We start from the raw sequence: 15,866 nt of genomic DNA on the forward strand, positions 1-15,866 counted from the left end.
TAAGTGGATTTATGGATTATATTATCCAGCTTTAATCAACCAATCTTCACAAAATGGGCAAGAACTAAAAAAAAAATTCTGCAGAGAAACTAAATTACAGGTTCCCATACTGCATCCCCCTCCCCGGAGTCACGAATGATTCAGAGGGACAGTAGTAACCTTGTATGACACAGATTTCAAAAAAAAAAAATTATTAAAGGGTTAAAAAAAGTGGATTTCTAGGGGGGAGCTGATTTTTTTAAAGGGAGTGGTAGGCCAAATAAGTTTGGGAACCTCTGCTGCAAGCCACAATGGCAGAGGTTACACTTCTATTGGTGCAACAAACTTCACGAGCCCAAGCTAAAAAATGATCTCATAAGAGAGGAGAGCTGATCAAAAAATGCAGATTAAAGTGACGTGAAATATTAGCTACTACCCTTGTTGTTACAGATGCACTTCACCCTAAGTGTGTGCTGAACTTCTAAACAGAAGCTACAGAGAGGATGAAGCCGTCATAATTCTTCAAAGTATTTTTAACAGTATTTTAAGTCATCACATTTTTAAAAAACATAAACATAAGCTTCTGTTTCCTTAAAACGTGTGTCACAAAAAATTTTTCATTTATGGATATGACTTGGAAAGAGAATTTTCTATCCTGTTTAAGAATCTCCCAAAAGTAGAACAGAATGCAAAACCTTTCAATTAGCTTGCAAGAATAACTGACATCAAGGAAGATATGAAGTTACCAGCTGAATGTCAACAAAAACCTCTGGATAACTGGTGGGTAAGACAGGAGAAGTAGCATGACTCAGTAAACTAGCCAACAGGCATGTCTTCCAGCCCTCTCACCCTTCTCCTCGCAGATCACTGCTGCCCCTGCCTTTAACTTGTCAGTTTCCCCAAGAACCTCCATTTGAAGCCAAGTGCCCGCGCCTGTCAGGGTCACCCCTTCATTCTGCTCCTACCTTCTTTCTCCACCATGCCCCCTCCTCCCTTTATCAGCTTCTGTTTCTGGGCAATCTTCCCCTTGGAGGGCAAGATTATGCTTCTCTTTGCTTGTGTCTGTATTCTAAGAGCTTAGCCAGAGGGCTTGGCACATAGGAAATGTTTAATAAATCACTGCTGACCTGACAGCTCAACATACCTTTGGGCAGCATCTTTTTTGGCTATGGAATCCATTAAAACCACGTATTAAACTGAACTCAGAGCCAGACCTTTAAATCATTAATAACAATGTTCTCACTAAAAATGCTAACTTTAGAATGAGCAAAGATTTTTTTGCATTATTAATGACTTTTAAAATAAGATGTTTAAAATATTCCACTTTTAATCTCATCCTTAATTTCGACATTGTGCGTCTTAGAATGTGTATGACACATTAATATAGCAATTTGTGCACTTAATTTATAAATAAACATACGTATAGTGGGGAATGCAAACTCAATCAGTTTTCACTGATACATAAGAGTAATCAAAAATGTGACCAATAGCAAAGTCTGCTTTTTGGCATTAAACCATGAAGGCTTCACTTTAAAACAAGATTCTTAAGATTTTGTGTTACTTACCTGCAACAATAACTATCAGAATGGTGATGCCAACACCTAAAAAAATTAAAGTAATTCAGCATGAAATACTGTGCATTTTCATCTCTATATGAGCTAGAATACTAACAATAGTTAATCAATCTATAACTAGCTTTTAGAACTACTCCTAAAGCCCCTAGTTCACTTTTAACTAGTTTTCAAGCTGTGATACAAACAACTGAGAGCAGCAACCTAGTTTTATATTTTTCTGTGCATTACTAACAGTAGGTGCTTAGTAAAAGTTAATCAATTATGATGACTAAAGTAGAAGAAAAGTAAATTAAGGCATTGCCATGCTACTGCAGTATCCATTTCTGTGATTTCCTGTATTATCTGGTTTAGGCTTGGTTTTCATATTTAGGAAAAATGTGTCCCAATTACAATTAAGCTTAGGAACTTCAGAGGCCATGTCCATGAAAATGTTTATTACAGCTCACTTAAATACAGTGTTTGCCTAACATCTAAAGCCAGACAAGGGCCCTGTCTACAGATGAGCAAAATGTCAGAGCACGTGCACTGAGATCACAACCGAAACAGCTACCTATGAAAGTTCAAGAATAAACATTTATATACAATTCAGCTTATAAAAGTACAAATGAGTAAGTATGTGCCTCAGGCAACCATGTACCATTACCAAGACTCAGATTTTACTGTTTCCCAAGAAGGAAGACCAGAATCACATTTAAATCTTACATCTTTCTCCTTCACAAACAAAAATGAGGGAATGACCTATATGTGAAGAATTATTAGGGCCTTAACCTAGATCTGGAATGAATGAAGCCAAAGAATGTGACACAAGGAAAAATAAGTCCCTGAAAAACCAGAGTACCATTAGTCAAAAATGATGTAACTTAGCTTGGTGAACTTCCATATTATTTCTTCTTGCCCATTCTAAAATATCATGAAGAGAAATCTGTGTGTGATGTGCATATTGAGTAAAGGATGCATTAAGTGTCAGAGGTGCTGCTTAGATGATGGAAAAATTGTTTAAGGTTAAGAGTACCTAAAGATCCAGAAGGCAACCAATCAGGTGCATTCAGGTCAAAGGAAAGTTTTAGGCTGATGATGCACCTCATTCGTTAAAGCAGAGGTTTTTAACCTGGGGTATGTGAACTTTTTAAAAAAATATATTTTGTTAACTGTACTTTAATAATTAGTTTCCTTTGTACCTCTATATGTTTTATTTAAACTAAAAGCATTTTTCTAAAAATAGATTCACAGACTGCACTTGCCTACCACAGTCATTCAATAGTAAGCATTTATTGAACACCTATCATGTGCCAGACACTGTGTGCAAAGACACAAGTGACCATAACACAAAAAAGTTTGAGAACTTTTGCATTAGAAGCAGCACTTTACCAAGGAATAACCAACAAGGGCCACTACACAAAAGTGAAGACCAAAAGAATGTTCTAGCCTTTAACGTTTTCCTCTTCATTACAGAATATTTTGGCCCGTAGCAAATAACTTTTCCTGTCTGCATTAATATTATATGAAGAGGTACTGAACCTAGTCTTGATGGTTCCTTACTGGGAGGAAGTGAAGACCCTGGAAAAGACAAAAAAGAAAATAGATTCTGTCAAATATTGAGACAAGTCAAGTGATTTCTATCAGTATTGTTTTACCTTTCATCTGTTAAAAGGAAAACTCCTGCAATTTTGTTTTCCCTTTCAAACTTTACTGGCTGTTAAAGTTTTGTTTTATCACTGAAATTTTATAAGCCAATTGTGACATTATATAGAGTGGAAAAATGCTAGAAGCTTTCCCAATAAATATAAGAATAAAGTCTCCATAATTTGACACAGTTCCAGAAATACCAACAAAGGCAATGAGGAAAAAAAAGATACTAAAGGCAAAGAGTTCGCTAAACTATCCCTATTTTCTAATGACATGATTTACTTAGGAATCAATAAATTAACTCTAACAACTGATTGCTTCAGTAAAGTATAGAGTTAAAAATAAACTCAGAAATTAATAGCATTTCTATATAGTGATAACAAGATCCAGAAGGAAAATGTAAAAGGAAAAAGCCTCATTTAAAATAATTACAAAAACCAGAAAATATATAGGAGTCAATATTTCAAAGAATACCTAATGACTGCATAGATACAATTATTCCTTTAAGGAATATTTTTAAAGAATTTAAATAATTGGATGAGTATTAATCAACAATCTGTGCATTTAAAAAAATGGCTCAATGATCCTTTTTTCTTTCTTTTTTTTTGGCAACACAATCACTAATACACCTCTCCCATCTAAACCCCCCAAGATGGGGAAAGACCCCAACTTGTAACAAGCACAGTAAAGGGAAATAGCCAGCCACTCACTGACCATGTTAAAGAACGTACATCTTCATGTGTAATCTGACTCTCACCTCTCGTCAGAAGTGGGTAATCTGGAGTCATAGCTGGTTGTTACACGGATTAGAGTTCCTAGCTCTTTCAAAATTGTTTTTCTTTACAACATTATGATTACTGTGTAAAATGTCCAGATTCTACTCACTTGGCTCTGTATCAGCTCATACTAATCTTCTCAGCTTTCTCTGAAAATGTCTCTTATCATTTATTAATGATAAATAATAATCATTTATTGCATTCAAAGTCCAGCCTTTCTTCAACTGAACACCATTTGTTTCCAGTTCTTTTCTAGTTTCTTGTAGTTTTGTTTTGTTTTGGTGTTTAGGGAGACAAAAAAAGATCAAAGAATGGTTCCTCTGGGGCAGCTAGGTGGCTCAGTAGAAATGGACGTTGGCCGGGCAGTCAGGAAGACCTGAGTAGACATGTGACCTCAGACACTTAGTAGCTGTGTGGCCCTGGCCAAGTCACTTAACCCTGACTGCCTCAAAAAAAAAAAAAAAATAGGACCTTTCCTTGGTGTAGATGAGTAATGAAAATTGACAACAGAGAGAACGCAGGGTGCTCAATCATTATTTGGTTTTCTATTTTCTGTGTAAAAGAGGATGACCTTCACATTGGAAATGAGAAAACAAAAATTACTACCCGGGAGTTAATAATCAAGTTAAGGAACTAGAAAGACTACCTAGCTGGCCTTGATGAATTCAAGTTACTTGACCCTTGAGTCCAGAAAGAACTGGCAGATGTGTGGCTGTTAGGTCACTATCAGTGAAACTTGAAAGATCATGGAAAATGGGAGAAACCACAATACTGAAGAAGGGTAAATGTTTTTCACAAGAGGGAAGATATGACTCTTTAAATTACAGATTGGCTCTGATTGCTGGGAAAATACCATAACAGATCATTAAGAGATGGTTGGCAAACATCTCAAAAGGGAAGTAACCGTTACAAGGAGCCAGGCATAGCTTCATCAAGGACAGGTTACAATCAAACTAATCTCAATTTTCTTTTTGATAGGATTGCTAAGCTAGGACACCTGAGGGGGAATGCTGAGAATATAGTTTACCATATTTTAACAAAACAAAAAATATACTATTCTTGTGGAGAAGGTGGAAAAATATGGATTAAATAACATAGTCAGATGGATTCCAAGAGTAGTTGTTATTGTTTCAACATCAATATGGTGGGACGTCTCCAGTGGCATACTCTGGAATCTATGCTATTGGGTATGTTATAATGGGTTTTCCTTTGGTGTATGGGATTTTTTAGAAGACTTCTAAGGTCCCTTCTAACTCAAAATCTATGATTCTATAAATTCTGAGCTATTACAGTGACCGAGCATGTCTCAATGTAGAGATAGGAAAAAACACCTACTTCTGCTTTTCAATGGTGAGGACTAGAGGTGTGGAAAAATCAATGTGTTTATTAGTTTTGCTGAACTGTTTTTCCTCTTTTTAAATTTATTGTTATAGAGGATTCCTCTCTGGAAGGAAAGCCTTGGGAAATGTGGGTGAGTGATATAAAGACAACACATACCAATATTTTTTTTTTTTTAAAGATCAATTTCCTCTGAGGTTCATTTAAAAACAAGGGAATGGGGAACTTCCCTGGTCACTTCAGAACTGTTCTAACCTAGTACCAAAGTTTGCTCACAGTTGGTATTTAATAAGTGTTGAATGAGAAAATATACCAAACTACATGTATTCTAAAGAATGGAAAAAGCCCTGGAAGAGCAAGGAAGCTGTCACTTCTCTAAGAACATCCAGAAACAGCCACTGAACCATTCACTAAAGAGACACAGAAGAGAAGACATATCCTTTTCCACTCCCCGCTTACTGACTGCATAGTATCATTCAGAGTCACAAAAGATGGTGGGTAAAAAGCATCATAAACACTGCAATTTGTATAAAAACTGTGAAATGAGGAATTACTGAACCTGGTGGACTCGAGACAGGTGGTTCTGGCCGGGAAGTAACAGGAGATCCTAGAAAAGCCCCCCAGAGAAAGGCAGGTTTTTAAGTAAAAAAACAAAACACTTTAGAAATCATTGCTCTGGTTTCATCAGTACAATGTTAAAGTTTTGTACTTTTAATCTCTAGAAACAGACACTCCAGTTTCTCTTTGCCTAATAACTGTGGATTACTATTAACCAATTACTATTCTTTTCTATTTAATCATTTGTGAACTCCAGTTATTACCATGGAAACTTTACAAACCTTTTATAAAGTACATGGGTGCTCAACTCCTATGAAAAACTACAAAAGTCAAATTAAATGCACACTCTGGGTTATTTAATAGGGTGAAATACATTAAGAAATAAACATCTATTCACAATGGACACAAGAGTATGAGTTGCCAATAAGTAAAAGTAACAGCCAATAAGTAAAATTAATCCTTATAAAATGCAGGCTATTGTTTTATATTATGTCCCAAAGAAATCCACAGAATCTATACTCATATCCTATATGGGAATCCTAGATCAAAAATTCTTTCAATTACAGTATTTACCAGTACATGAGAATAATTCCTAGCCCAGATATCTTATAGCCCTTTCTTTGAAGAAAAAAATTCAAGGCATATTTTTTATCACTGTTGACAGGAATTAACCTTTATATAACCATTTTTAGGTTTGCCAAATATTGATATGTTACCATATTTGTTCAAGTGACATAGTCAGGCAAACATTTCCCCCTGGACAGAGTCTAGAAGGCTTGATCAGAACTATTGAAAACTTAAGTCCTTTTGAATTTAATTCTAGAGTGCTGGGAACATTGCATTGGTTATATGAGAACAGCTCCCAAGCTCAAAGCACCTTCAACAGTTCAGAACACAATGGAATGAACTCTGAAAAATTAAAAACCCTATGATAAATTCCATAAAAGTCACTGCCATGTTATCTTACTGAAGATTAGTCAGCAAGGGTCATTAAATACCACCAGAAATAGACATGGAAGAAGAACTGAACCTTTGCCTTTTTGCCTTCCCTTTTCATTGCACATCTTATTTCGTTTGTATCACCATTGAAATTTCAGTTCAGTGAAGATGGTGAATGAATGATAACCCAAAGTACTGTAAGATTTTTTTTTAACAACATATTCTAAATGAGGAATTACTGAACCTGGATAACTTGAGACAGGTGGTTCTTTACTGGGAGGAGTAGCAGGTCCTAGAATTCAAAACATGAAAGTAGATTATGTCAGAAAGTTTAAGAACCACTTCTCTTATTAATATAAAGTTATGGTTTTGTCTTTTCATCTCCTTAAATAAAAATTCCTGTAATTTTCTTTTGTTGTTGTTGTCAGTCAGTCAAAAACTACTTATTAAGTGTGTGCTGGGGGCCAAGCACTGCTTTTAGAGCTGGGGATACAAAGAAAGATGAAAAAAAAAAAAAAGATATACATACACACACACATATACATATAACAAATTAGAGACAATCAACAGAAGGAAGAGGCAGCATTTAGGGGAATAAAGAAAGTCTTCTTGCAGACAAAACTTTGGCTCAGCCTTTATGGAAGCCAGGGAGGTCAGGAGATGGAGACAAGCCTAGCACAGGGGACAATCAGTAAAAATATCTACAGTTGAGAGACAAGTTTCTTGTGGAGTTCAGCGTCACTGGATCTCAGAGTATACAAGAAGGGGAAAAACATCCACAGTTAGAGGACACAACCTGGATGAAGATAAAGAAAAGAAGGAGGGCGGAGCCAAGATGGCAGAGTAAAAAGATGCATATACTCTAGCACTTCCCCCACAGCACACAAAATACCTGTAAAAATGACTCTCAACAAATTCTAGAGCAGCAGAAGCCACAGAACAAAAGAGCTAAAGAGGTTTCCAGCCAAAGGTAATCTTGAAGGCTGACAGGGAAGGTCTATCTCATGGGATGTGGAGCTGAGCCCAGCTCTGGTCACATGGCAGTAGGAGGAACAGGACCTGAACAGACCTCCAGGGCAGAGTTCCCAGCAGGGAAGGTCCCAGATACCTCAACCCACAACCCACAAAGAAAGTTCCAAAGGTCAGTGGGGGAGGGCTTTCCCAGCTGGGTGAGAGGGAAACAGGGTTCCTCCAGCAATAGCCCCAGGTGACGGCAGCAGCAGCAGCAGACAGCAGGCAGCTACAGTGGCCGGGAAGAAACCTGGGTGCATTGTCCAGGCAGGTCAGCTTAAAGCTTCTGGTGGTAGGGAGCAGCTGATCTAAACCTCAGCCCTGAGTGACAGCTCTGCCCCCACCCAAAGCCCCAGGGAATAGAGCAGCTGAGGTGAATCTCAGCCTTGAACACAATACTGGGGAGAGGAGAGACAATAGGACCATCCTCTTGACAAAGGATTCGGAAGTCAAATAACTGACTGGGAAAATGCCCAAAAAAGGGGAAAAATATAAGACCACAGAAGGTTACTTCCTTGGTGAATAGGTGTCTCCTCCCATCCATTAGGATGAGGAAGAACAAGGCATACTGTCAGAGGAAGTGAGGCCTCCACCTCCAGGGCCTCCAAAGGGAATTTAAACTGGACTCAGGCAATAGAAGAGCTTGAAAAGTGAGTTAGCAGCTTGCTAAAGGAGAACCAAAAAAATGCTGAGGAAAATAACATCTTTAAAGAGAGGCTAACTCAACTGGAAAAAGAGGTCCAAAAAACCAATGAGGAGAAGGAGGCTTTAAAAAGCAGAATTAGCCAAATGGAGGAGAAGGTTCAAAAGCTCACTGAACAAAGTAGTTCTTTGAAAGTGAGAATTGAGTTCGGGGAAATGAATGACTATGAGATAAACCAAGCAGTAAAAAAAAACAAAACCAAAAGTTTGAAAAAATAGAAGATAATATGAAATATCTCACTGGAAAAACAATTGACCTGGAAAACAGATCCAGGAGAGATAATTTAAAAATTATGGGACTATCTGAAAACCATGATCAAAAAAAGAGCCTAGACATCATCTTCCATGAAATTATTGAGGAAATCTGTCCTGATATTCTAGAACCAGAGGGCAAAATAAATATTGAAAAAATCCACTGATCACCTCCTGAAAGAGATCCAAAAGGAGAAACTCCTAGGAATATTGTAGCCAAATTTTAGAGTTCCCAGGTCAAGGAGAAAATACTGCAAGCAGGTAGAAAGAAACAATCTGAGTATTTTGGAAATACAATCAGGATAACGCAGGATCTGGCAGCTTCTACATTAAGGGATCAAAGGGCTTGGAATAGGATATTCCAGAAGTCAAAGGAACTGGGATTAAAACCAAGAATCACCTACCCAGAAATACTGAGTATAATACTTCAAAGGAATAAATGGTAATTCAATGATATAGAGGACTTTCAAGCATTTATGATGAAAAGACTGGAATTGAAGAGAAAATCTGACTTTCAAACACAAGAATCAAGAGAAGCATGAAAAGGTAAACAGGAAAGAGAAATCATAAATGACTTTCTAAAGCTGAACTGTTTACTTTCTACATGGAAAGATAATATTTGTAACTCTTGTGACTTTTCTCAGTATTTCGGTAGGTGGAGGGATTGTACATACACACATACACACACACATACACACACATACAGACAGAGAGTACGGGTTAAGTTGAATGAGAAGAGATGATATCCACAAAAAAATAAAATAAAATAAAAATTAAGGTGTGAGGGAGGAAAATACTGAGAGGAGAAAGAGAGAAATGGAATGGGGCAGGCTATAATTCATAAAAGAGATAAGAAAAATCTTGTTCAATGGAGGAGAAAAGGGAGAAGGTGAGAGCGGAAAAGTGAAGCTTACTGTCTTCATATATGGCTTAAGGAAGGAATAACATGCTCACTAAATTTGGTATGAAAATGTATCTTATACTACTGGAAAGTAGGGGAGGAGGTGACAGATGGGGTGAGGGGAATGATAGAAGGGAGGGCAAATGGGAGAAGGGAATAACTAGAAATAAACACTTTTGGGAAGGGACAAGGTCAAATGAGGGAATAAAAAAATAAGGGGGGATACAGTAGGATAGAGGACAATATAGTTAGTATTACACAACATGATTATTACGCAAAACAACACATATTTAGTCTGTGTTGAATTCCTTGCCTTCTCAGTGGGGATGGATGGGGGGGAGGGAAGAAAAGAAGTTGGAATTCAAAGTATTAGAAATGAATATTGAGAATTATTATTGCATATAACCGGGAAATAAGAAACACAGGTAATGTGGTATAGAAATTTATTTTGCCCTACAAGAAAAGAGAGAAGATGGGGATAAGGGAAGGGTGGGGTATGATAGAAGGGAGGGCACATTTAGGGAAGGGGTAATCAGAATGCAGCGTATTGGGGGTGAGGGGAGGGACAGATGGGGAGAAAAATTGGACATGTTACAAAGTGATGTAAAAGCAATTAGTATTAAAACAATTGACTGAATTAATTACTGAGACTAAATCAGAGATATCTTTAGTTTGGGGAAAAGAATTTTAGTCTAAGTTTCCTAGAGGCAGGTAACCTTGGGTAAAATTTGTCACTGATGGAAAAGTTAAGGTTTTAACGGTAAATTTGATTTTATGATTGTTATTTAATCAGGAACTAGAACATGTATATAAAGGCATGTAAGCCACTTAAGACTTGCCTCAAAAGATGTTCCTTAGCCAATGTGAAATTGTAGTCATATCTAAAACCTGGTTATTGGAACTTGCTATTTTAAGATGCTATGGGACTATTAACTGACTGTTCTTCTGAATCTAACTCCAGATATGGATAGCAAGAAAGGTAGTCTGAACCTCCAACCCATGATGCCAGTATGCCTGTGAGATGCTGGTATGAACTGCAAAAGGTGATCTCATGGGAAGGGTGGGAGAGTAGCTGTTCAGTCTGGGCTGAGGTAGGATTCTCCTGACTCAATTTCCCCACTGACACCTGGCAGACTTTAAGCTTGACTGAATACAAGTTGACAATCTACTCCTACCTGGAATTGACATGAAGTTGGGGAAATATTGTTTCCCTGCAATGTCCGCACTCTTAGTGGCAATTTCCTACAGTCAAAAGGTTTGTAAGCTTAATACCAGATCTATTAAATTATAGATTGTTGGTAGGGGAACATCTGAGGTTAAGTCTAAAATTAAGCTATTAGGCTTAGGACTTTAGACCAATAACAATAAGTTAGGGTCCTTTAATTCTTAGTAATAGTGTGGAGACAATTAGGTCAAGGGTTTGTGAAGTTAGCATGCATAGTTATTATTTGTGTCTCAGTTGGTTAATGTTAAAAAAAAAAAACTTCATTTGTAGTCTATATTGTAAATGCTTTAAAAGAAATATCACCTGACCAAAAGTTGGAATTGTTTTATGTGATATGAACTGTGTTAAAAATGAAAAGTAAAAAAAAGTCAGAGAAAAAATAAAAATAAAGAAAGATAAAGGAAAGGAGACTGAGGAGTCGTTAGATAAATAGTAACTGAAGTTTGAGGAAGGATGAAAAGGTCTGAAAAAGCTGCTGTGGTGAGTGGGATGGTGAATCAATTAGGGAGGTATAAAAAGAACACCTTGCAGTAGTGAGGGTCCAGCTGAGATAATGTAACATAAATTTGTAGAGGACTCAGCATGCTTTTGTGGTTTTCTCCAGTTTCATTCAGGAGCACATGAGTAGGAGCAAAAGACAACAGATGGTAGAAGTGATCCAAGGCTGAGGCTTGGGAGAGAAAAACTAGAAAGGAGAAGACAGGACAAGGGCCTTAAGAGGATGCTATAGCATTACAATAGTTCATCCAAAGGTCAACTTGGGCACAGAGGGCAAGTGGAGACAACACATGGGTGATGTCCTGAGAAAGAACTGAGAGGTGGAGGGATTGGAGGTCATGGTGTGAACAAAGAACAAGGTTTGGGGCTGCAAAAAGAGGGAGATGTAGAATGACGACTGGGATCAGAGAAGGCAGTCATGCACATGAAAACAGAACATTTATAAATAAAAAAAAGATCAAAGGTATGACTATCTATGTGTAGCTGAGGTGGGGTAGAGAATTAGGCCATGGAAAAAGAGTAAGTTGAAGAAAATGGAGATAAGAGTGTTTGAGAGAGTATCAGTAGGTATATTGAAGTCCACTGGTATGAGGGCAGTAGCTCAGGAGCAGAAATATGTGAGCCAGGCACAGAACTCAGCAAGTAAAGAAAAAGAATGTTCTAGAAATTGGTAGAAAACAGCTATCAATCTTAATTACGTAGCAGATATGTAGTGAGTGAACTTCAAAGGGGGAAAGGTGATGGTGGTAAGGGATGGCATAGAAGAGGCCATACGGAGCAAGGGGAATCTTAAATCCCCCAACCATGACCAGTGAGATGGAGGGTGAGAGCGAAAGTACAACTAGTGCTGGAAAGGGTAGACAGGTTAGCTGTATCACCAGAAGAGAGTCAGGTTTCAGTAAAATAAAAGAAGACGGAAGGAGTGGGAAAGGAAACAGTTTAAGATAAAATCAAGTTTTTTCCCTAGTGAGCTGCTAGCATTTCAAAAGCAGAGTAGGAGTGGGTAGATTTTGAATGGGACATTGAAGTGGTGGATAGAGTAAGGGAGGTGGATAAGAATAAGAGAGAGGGCTAGGAGGGCACAAAAAATAAAATTTACATGACAGGGGCAAAGAAGCACTGGGATTAATAGAGATCTGGTATGAAAGCCAGAAAAGTCTAGGTCTAAGTCTGAACTGTGTATGAAACATCTGCTTCTGTGCACTAAAATAACGCAAAATGTATAAATACAAATGAGAATAGAAAGTCTTTCCTGGGGGCAGTGAAAGTGAACACTAAAACTAGGAGAATGAACAAGGGTCCTCAGATAATGAGCAACAATTGACGTGAAGCTTGAAAAGTATTAACAATTAAGTCAGGATATATTGGCAAATATATACTCCACAGCAAATGAATACAAATTGCACACGTGACAAACAATTCTTTAGTTTAGTTTAGTTCTTTAGAGTCTCTAGGTATTGTTACTCATGTTACAAATAACAAAATGAAAGAAGTGAAAGACTGATTTTTGTACCTTTATAACAAACTGGAAGTGCAGGGCTCCAATTATTATCAGCTTCACAGGTAATTCTGCTGTTATTATAAAAGATATAACCATCTTTACATGTGAATTCAATTGTGTCTTTATAAGTATGAAAGGATCCAAATCCTGATATCTGGATTGCATTGTCAACTTGTGGAGTTTTACATCTGACTTCTACAAAAGAGAATGTAGGAAGTTTTTGAAAAGTTTGCTTTGAAGAAGCAGGGATAGATCAGTAGTTGGTGTGGGTAATGATACCTCAAGGACAGAAAAAAACAAATAGGAAACTATTCACAACAATAAAAAACATTAAAATAAATGACAAACATGATTAAAATCTAAAGTAAATGACATTTTTATTCTAGATATATCACATTCCAAAGAAAAATAAAGTGAAAGAATCTATGTTTCTATCTGCACTCAGAGTTCCTAAATTCTCTTTCTGGAGGTAGATAGCATTTTATACCGTGTACAATGGCCTCCTGGCTCTGCTCACTTTAGTTTGTGTCAAAAGGTTTTTCTAAAACCATCCTGGTTCATCATTCTTTAGAACACAATAGCATTCCATCACAATCATTTATCGTAACTCGTTCAGTCATTTTCCCCAGTTGATGGGCATCCTTTCAATTTCCAATTCTCTGTCACCACAAAAAGAGCTGCTATAAACATTTTTGTACATATAAGTCTTTTCCTTTTTCTTTGAACCCTTTGGGATAAAGTAGTGGTATTACTGGATCAAAGGGTATGCAGTTTTATAGCTCTTTGCATAGTTCCAAACTGTTCTCCAGAATTAGACAAGTTCACAACTCCATGGTGGGGAAATAGTTTAAAGTATTTTGTTTTTACTATTTGAAAACACTTGTTAACGTCATTATGTTTAAGGGGAAAAGGGCATTTGGCTGGAGAGGGGTGCACTAGCTTCTAAATAAAAAAATAATTTTGTCAAGTCCTGCCTGAAACTAAAATATCAACATGTCTACACCTGTATGATGTTACGCCTTTCTAAACATTCAGAATTGTAGGTAAGTCTTAGTTGGGGTATGACTTCAGGATTCAAGGAAGGTTAATAAAGAGCTATCTATTTAAACTGTCAGGAAATAAAACCAAAATCAGATCAAAACTATGCCTTACAACAATAAGAAAATAAGTAAATAAGGGCTCCAAAGACACACTGGATATTTTTTCCTTAGAAATTTTATACTGTTATTAAAAGCTTTCTTTATATATAATATCATTAACTTAGAACTTCACATTATTGTTTAATTTCAGCTTTTTAAAAATGGTTTTTAACTTAACCACGCCTATAGCTTAAACATGTTATCCTGGTCTAAGTGTCTAAGGGACTTAGCATTACAGGGGAGACATGTAGCCTAATGCTAGCTCTGTTTCTTTGGGTGATGAATAATCAGCAAACTTCACTCAACATACAAGTGACACAAATGTAAACCTACAACGCAAGTATAGTAGGTGAAAATTTTCATTCCATTTGTAGTGATAATATTCTCAAATTAGTGGTAAATTTTTATGTGAAAATAATGGTACAGATTTTTTTTCTTGAATTGAATCCTCATCAAATACCTTGAATATCTACACCATCATATTACAGACCCCCAAAAGCACACATTACAGAAATCATTTACAGCCCTAGGAATATGTAACAACATTTCTAGAAACAAAATCAGTTTTTACCCTATACCTGCCATATTGAGTTAGATTAAAGGCATATTTTAAAAGAAGCATGAGACATGGTCATTGCTTTTACTTACACACTGTTAAGCCCATTATGATTATTTTCAAAGTAGTCTTTTACTATTTATAGATCAAGAAGGGAAAAATCCTAAAGAAATCCATCACCTTTACATTGAGGGGGTGACTTATTCCACTGTCCATCTTTATCACAAAAAATGGTGGCATCTCCAATAAGCGAAAATCGACGATTTAAATCACAGTGATATGTCACTGTCTCACCATAGGTAAACAAATCCTTGTCAACACTATTGTGCTTCCCATCTTGAATATTTGGAGGCGGTGCACAAGTATTAACTTACAGGAAAGAAAAAAATTAAATGTTAGAATTTTCTTATTCATTTGCTGAACCAAAAATATTACTTTCAAAGGGACATAAAACCTTAGCCATTTAGCTGAAACTCCACCTAAGGTTGTACTGGCCAAGAAGATGAAGGAGGTGAAGAGGTAGGCTGAGGGACAGAGAAGGCCAAGAGCTGCTCCTGCCCACAGCCTCCCCGGGGTATCAAGAGGGAAGTGGCACTTGTTCTTTATGCCCTGGAAATAGCCTGTGTCAGGCTCTGAGGCGGGACCACTAAGAGTCCTAGGGAAGCTTTTGTGCTGGATAGGTAAAAGATAAGTTTTGCTTTGGAAAAAGAAGCCAGCCAGCAGAAGAGAAGGTGGGAGAGAAGGCCTGGAGTCCTGCTTGTTAGCCATTAGGACACTTATTTACCTATAGCTACGGAGAGAACTAGTGAAATCAGAAGATGGTGAAAGAGAACAAGTGAATCTTTGAAGAATGTGGCTCCAGAAGCAGAAGAAAAGGAGTTGTGAAGCTTCCCTATTACCGTGGTGGGTACCAGCATCCTCCCAGTTATCCAGGTTAGCAATCCTGAAATTTATCTTTGACTTATCCTTTTCCCAAACCTCTCCCATCATATCCAATGACTTTCCAAGTCTTGCCAATTCTACATCCACTTCTCTGACATCCATTCTCTCCTGTACTCATGTGGTCAATAATCCAGATTAGACCCTCATCACCTTTTACTTGCTGTCCAACCTCGGTGTGCTTTTGTACTGTTTGCCCTTTGTGCATGAAATTCCTTCCTTAGTTCACCACTCCCCAATCGCCCTCATACATACACACCTCTGAGATTCCTTTAAGGATATAGCTCAGGTGTTATGTCCTTTGGGAATCCTTTCCTGATTCCAGAGTTGTTAGTTTGCCCTCTCCTTCCTC

General features: G+C 37.3%; 1 protein-coding gene across 7 annotated transcripts in view; it reads right to left on the reverse strand.

Moving 5' to 3' along the window:
* Positions 1 to 15,866, reverse strand: part of LOC140529363 (complement decay-accelerating factor-like) — a 45,086-nt gene that overhangs the window by 9,269 nt on the left and 19,951 nt on the right. For 4 of the 7 annotated variants that reach the window (XM_072647971.1, XM_072647968.1, XM_072647969.1 and 1 more), the window contains exons 6-11: positions 14,756 to 14,944; positions 12,893 to 13,075; positions 7,035 to 7,082; positions 5,853 to 5,900; positions 3,072 to 3,110; positions 1,545 to 1,580 (exon numbers count right to left, since the gene is read on the reverse strand). In XM_072647971.1, the coding sequence (XP_072504072.1) occupies positions 1,545 to 1,580; positions 3,072 to 3,110; positions 5,853 to 5,900; positions 7,035 to 7,082; positions 12,893 to 13,075; positions 14,756 to 14,944 (543 nt within the window). Of the gene's footprint in view, positions 1 to 1,544; positions 1,581 to 1,972; positions 3,111 to 5,852; positions 5,901 to 7,034; positions 7,083 to 12,892; positions 13,076 to 14,755; positions 14,945 to 15,866 lie in introns of those variants that run through there. The other 3 variants (XM_072647967.1, XM_072647972.1, XM_072647973.1) reach the window with 1 other exon arrangement.

The sequence above is a fragment of the Notamacropus eugenii genome, chromosome 2 (assembly GCF_028372415.1).
Source record: "Notamacropus eugenii isolate mMacEug1 chromosome 2, mMacEug1.pri_v2, whole genome shotgun sequence".
Lineage (NCBI taxonomy): Eukaryota > Metazoa > Chordata > Mammalia > Diprotodontia > Macropodidae > Notamacropus > Notamacropus eugenii.